This window comes from Cynara cardunculus (genome assembly GCF_001531365.2).
Source record: "Cynara cardunculus var. scolymus isolate 2C chromosome LG 13, CcrdV1, whole genome shotgun sequence".
Lineage (NCBI taxonomy): Eukaryota > Viridiplantae > Streptophyta > Magnoliopsida > Asterales > Asteraceae > Cynara > Cynara cardunculus.
The window spans coordinates 25,623,089-25,628,953 of NC_037540.1; the positions used below are offsets into that span (position 1 = coordinate 25,623,089).

Sequence of the window (5,865 nt, forward strand, 5' to 3'; positions counted from 1 at the left end):
TTACCACAAACAACTCAGTTCTCATTTGATTAAGCCCCTATATATATATATATATATATATATATATATATTTATTTATCATATTATGCATATATCCCTATGCATAAAATGCACATACTCACATATTAAATTCATGTAAGCATGCATCCATATAAACAATTAATTCATATAATAAATACCTTGGATAATAACCAGGACCCGTTTATCACACAAACGTATGTCATTCCCTACGTGTCATTCGTACCGGAAATCAACATCAACATCAACATCTTGGGTATGAAACAACTCATACTCTAGGGGTTCGAGGTTGATGTGGGTAATTTAAAATGTAAAATTACTCACATGTGTGATGACCATAAAAAGGAAAAGAAAAACAACCTCAAGGAGGAAAAGGAAGGCAAGCAAGGGTCGATGAATCCAGACTCGAAGTCTGATGGCAAAGGGAAGAAACCAATCCTCAAAGAAGAAACGACTGAAATCCGTGGGAATTTTGTACCAGTTCAAATAAGAACCCTTGACGACTTTACCACGATTATGTTCATGGTTAAACGTGATCAAATCGCTTATAAAATTAAGTATTTCTTCGCAAAGAAGTTCGATGAGGCGCTAGGTTGGTTCTTTAAAATCGAAGAGGGTGAAGAGATCATGTTACCAGCAAAGGTATCTGGTATGAAGGTTTGTTTATTTGATCTTTACAAGTTAATTATTGGATATGGAGGACACGAAATCATTATAGTGGAAGATAAATGGAATGAGATCGCGATGAGTTTTGGCTTTCCGGAATGCTACGGTGAAGCATTCAACAAGTTATTCATTGACTATCTATTGCGTGGTCGAGTATCAAGAATCAGAAGATCGGTAGGTTGACCGACAAGGTTCGAGACAAAACAGAACGTCCGTCTGATAAGAGCGTAGGTATCAGTTGGTGGAGGGAATGGTCAGGAAGACCGGAATGCTACTTCAGTTCAAACCAGAAGCTGCAAGGACTTAGATGGGGAAGAAATAGAAGATGAGGATCCAAGCATAGAAGGCTATTATTTAGAAGAAGACAAAGACCCAAGCGATGATTCAGTTGGAAACGAAGATTTCATGGTTGTGCTGTGAAGATCAAAGATTCAAAGCTGCCCAAAATGTTTTGACATTTAGGAGGGAGTGTTGGAAAAATTAAATGTCAAAACTTAGGATTAATTATAGGTTTATTACTATTTAATTATAAATAAAGTGGGTCATGGGACACCTCATATGTAATGCTGGCAGGTAGTTTTCTTAAGGAGTTATGGACGTCGGTTATGGCACCCCATGCCAACCGACATGATGATCATATTGGCACCGATTCATCATGTATAAATACATTGATCAGTTGTTTTGTTGAATATACTCTCTTCAATATATGCAATTTGTTATCCTTCCCTAAATTACATCCTTATTCTTATAAGGTGTGTGTGTGTGTTAGTTCGATACTACAATGGGTTTTTCCACATCTAAGAATCTCGATCATGAGATCACTAACGGAGAAGGTTCTAAATCGAAACACTCAAATGTTTCGATGTCAAAGCCTTCATCCCGAACATTTTATGACCGCCATAATCATGCTAAAACTGTAAAAGATTTTTATTACTTTAAAAGAAAGTACCACTTACATTAGAATTGTTTTAGAGTTTTGTTTTGCCAACTCTCATATTGGATTGGATGTAGATACCAGATATTAGACATACACTTCTTTGAGCTATTTAATTTGTCACCTAAAATCCCTCTTCCCATTTAATTGGTAATTCTAATTTTCTTTTCTGCCTTTTTTTTTGGTCCTTGCTTACTGTTTTCTTCTATGGTTCCATATACATTTCTGATTTATTAATGATCTTCAAAAAGGAAAAACCATAAGCTACAAAACACGTCACATCCCTTGCTAATTAAGAAGAGAATAAAATTAAAAATGAAAAACTTATTTTAGAAAAGTTCTCTCAACTTTCTTCTCCTCTCTTCAAAAGTCAACATCTAGACCCAAAAAAACTTGAAACCTTACCAAGGAATGAGACAACTTATTGGCCACCCTGAATTTGTGGATGTAATACATGCTTTTGGACTAGTGAGTACCACATGGCACAACTCTCCTCTCTCTCTGGCCGATCTCTTTCCTCGTTTCCTCCATCATCCTTTTGTGGGTGTATTGGAATTCACAACAACACCAACAACAATTGTGTCATTATTCATGACAAGAAAGAACCTTCTTTGCAATTAATCTGAGCATGTATTTGGATAGATCAAAGGGTTATGATATTAGGGCTTTCTTCACAATTCTCATTTGTTTCCATTTGATCGCTAAAGATGAATAGGATATCGTGTCATCTTCTTCCTCATCTCCATTTACATCTCATGAGGAGACTTACCCACGAAAGGTACAGTTGCTTTCGAGTGTCCGATGGTTGTAGCATCGATAGATATAATATGTTCATGGTCAAGTGACGATTATATGCGAAAAGGGATCTTTTCATACTTTTCTTGAAAGAAACACAATCTTTCAAGTTCCAAGTTTTTCATATCTTGCATTTGATATTTGGTGACTATTTTGTCTCTAGATGAAGAAGGACATTAGACAAATGCATCTGAAAACATTAGCTCTTTATTTTCTGATACTTGTATGTGGTATAGGACTTGGGGCCACACTAATCTTTTGCCTCTATAGTATACCCTTGAACTCGAAACCTAAGCAGCTTTTCACGTTCCAAATCCCTCCAACCACGCTTGAAGAACAACCCCCGGGACTCTACGCTATAAATCCTCAAGTGCCAAACCAAACAACGGAGAGCACCACCCCGACCACCAACAATATGGTCACCAACACTACCACCGGAAGCATTAAAGAAGAACCAAAACATATAACGGAAACACCAAGACCGTCTATTTCGAGTGCGTTTTTACACGGAATGAGAGACGAACAGTTGTTTTGGAGAGCGTCGATGGTTCCTAGAATTAATAAGACTCCATTCAAGAAGATACCAAAGGTTGCTTTCATGTTCTTAGTAAGAGGGAGGTTGCCATTATCCCCTCTTTGGGCTAGGTTCTTTCGAGGGTATAAAGGCTTTTACTCCATTTATGTTCATACTCAACCATATTTTGTTGGTGAAGTGGCTCTTGAACCGATGTTTCAAGGACGAAGAATTCCCAGTGAGGTATGTTAATCCTCTTTCTTATTTGGCTTTAAGTTGTGTTTTATCTATTAGTTCCATATCTTCATATACACACACACACACATATATATATATATATATATATATATATATATATATCTAATACTCCCTTGGTGCATAGGAAACATCCAATGTTCTTTTTGGTAAGTTTGCCATTGTAATATATAACTTTTTGTCGCTTAGTAACCTTATATAAAGGAGCTTCAGTGGGAAATCTAAAAAAAGAAAAACCGAAGAAATTTGGTTAGGTAACCATTTATCCGGACAGTATGTATGTGTAATCGAAGTTGTTTCTTGGTATTTATGCACATGTACATATTGAACAAATTACTTAGAAATTACTTCATCCGTCCAGTTGAACTGTTACATAGTGTTCCTTAATTTTTCATTTTCTTTTTGCTGGCCCTATAAAATCTTAATAACTAAATGTTAACGTTGCTATTTTAACGTTAATATTGTTTACATAGTTAAATATTTTGTTAGAAGTTATTAATTTTGGCTATGTGATGGGGAACGGATGCTTCCTAGTTCTTTCGTAAAACTGAAGAGGATCCATTCCTACTAGTTCTTGCACTATAACAAAATTGAGTTTATAGTACGCCAAAAGTGTTTTAATGTCCTAATAGACTAATTTATAGGACTAAGTTTGTAGGATCAAATCTTTGTTAATCTTATCTAAAGGTGTTGTAATACGTTTATAGAATGATTATAGGCGTCTTAACAAGCTTTTTAAGACACTTTTGAAACAAAGTGTCTTATTAGCCATTTTATAGGATCTTTTTAGGAAGTGTCCTATAAACACATCTTTTTATAGGATACTTGTTTTATAAGACACTTTTTCAAATAATGTTCTATAAATGTGCTAATAGAAACTTTGTTTCAGAATTTTCCTTAAAACTTTTTACGACACTCCAACACGTCGATCATATAAACTTATTTCAATACCTTTAAGTATTTGACCTTATAAACGTAAGTATAATAAAGTAGTCTATTCAAACACACTTATTTTTAGTATTCTATAAACCATATGTTATTACAGTGTTGGTTTTCAAATCCTTTTTGATGGTTAGGATCACCTACTATGGAATACAATATTAGCATTATTTTTGGAGTTTAGCAAGTATGATGGTTTGTTTTGTCGATGACAGTCATTTATTGTTCATTTTCGATTCATCTTAGAATTTTATGCGACTTAATTATTGTGAATAGATCAACTTGCTTAACAAATACATAACAATCCCGACTTTGAGAATAAGATACGATCGATGATACATGATGCAGGTCGTTACATGGGGAGAAATAAGTATGGTTGAAGCTGAGCGACGTCTATTAGCCAGTGCATTACTCGATTTCTCGAATGAAAGATTTGTTCTTCTCTCTGAGGCATGCATTCCTCTTTACAACTTCTCCATCATCTACCCATATCTTATTAACTCAAAAAAGACATTCGTTGAGTGCTACGACAAGGAAGGCCCCGTGGGGCGTGGACGATACGACCATAAGATGGAACCAGCGGTTACATTGGAACAATGGCGAAAAGGGTCACAATGGTTCGAAGTTGACCGCCACCTAGCCCTAGAGATCATCTGTGACAAAAAATATTTCCCATTGTTTCGAGACTACTGCAAACCTGCGTGTTATTCCGACGAGCATTACATTCCGACATTCTTGAATATAGAGTTTCCGGAGGCGAATTCGGATCGAACGTTGACTTATGTTGACTGGTCAAAAGGTGGACCTCATCCCTACAAGTTTGGAAAATGGGAGGTGACAGATTCTTTGTTGAAACAAATGCAGAATGGAACCGAGTGTGTGTATAATGGAGAGCCCACAAGGGTCTGCTTTTTGTTCGCTAGGAAGTTTGTACCAAGTTCTTTGATTAGGTTATTAGAGCTTGCTCCCGAGGTCATGCATTTTTGAAGTTATTATGTAAAACCCTTTAATTTCAACCAAGATGAACCAATTCTCTTCTACCTTTTCTTTCATTCTTTTTGTATTTTTCTGTTTATTTATATACAAATTTAAATGTTTTTAGCGATTTTGAATGGAAATATATACACCAAGCTGGGCCGGAAGGAGATATATATATTTATACTATATTATAAAACATTTGACAAAAAMTYTTAAAAACTATTTTTTATGCATGAAGTACTGTTTATTGATGCATATTACTTAAATTGCAAGATTACAAGTAATATTGTGTAAATACAACTTATTAAAACTCTATTTTTAAGTTTGTGTAACGAACTGTAGATAAACACAATCAAATACAGGATAAACATCTATTTTAAATATAAAAAATCTAAAATATAATTAAGATAATTATAGAGTTCTAACTGAATATTTAATTATTATCTTTATAAAAAATTATATTAAACCAAAAATAAATTAATTTATTATTAAATCTTAAATTATAATATAAAAATTGAATTAAAGAAGTTACATCAAAAAAACAAAAACTATTAAATAGTTAACTTAATACTAATATCGTATTTTTTTATGTTATCTTCAAATTTATATTTCATTTTAAAATAAAAACATTGTCATTTTCTCAAAACCACATTGATTGAGATAAAAAATAAACTAAATATTAAATGAAGTTTTATCCCGTTACATTGTACGAAACCTTCTATTAATATATATATATATATATCTATACTATATTATAAAGCATTTG

The 5,865-nt window shown here is 33.8% G+C and overlaps 1 protein-coding gene across 1 annotated transcript; it reads left to right on the top strand.

Moving 5' to 3' along the window:
• Nucleotides 1–342: 342 nt before the first annotated feature.
• Nucleotides 343–5,108, top strand: LOC112524930. Its single transcript, XM_025134872.1, has 3 exons — nucleotides 343–858; nucleotides 2,577–3,170; nucleotides 4,470–5,108. Exons 1-3 carry the CDS (start codon nucleotides 343–345, stop codon nucleotides 5,106–5,108), a joined length of 1,749 nt encoding a protein of 582 aa, XP_024990640.1.
• The last annotated feature ends 757 nt before the right edge of the window (nucleotides 5,109–5,865 follow it).

Coding starts and splice junctions, on each gene's coding strand:
- LOC112524930 (XM_025134872.1), top strand. CDS start 343: ATGTGTGATGACCATAAAAAGGAAAAGAAAAACAACCTCAAGGAGGAA. Junction 859..2,576: donor TATCAAGAATCAGAAGATCG/GTAGGTTGACCG, acceptor TTTTGTCTCTAG/ATGAAGAAGGACATTAGACA. Junction 3,171..4,469: donor GACGAAGAATTCCCAGTGAG/GTATGTTAATCC, acceptor TACATGATGCAG/GTCGTTACATGGGGAGAAAT.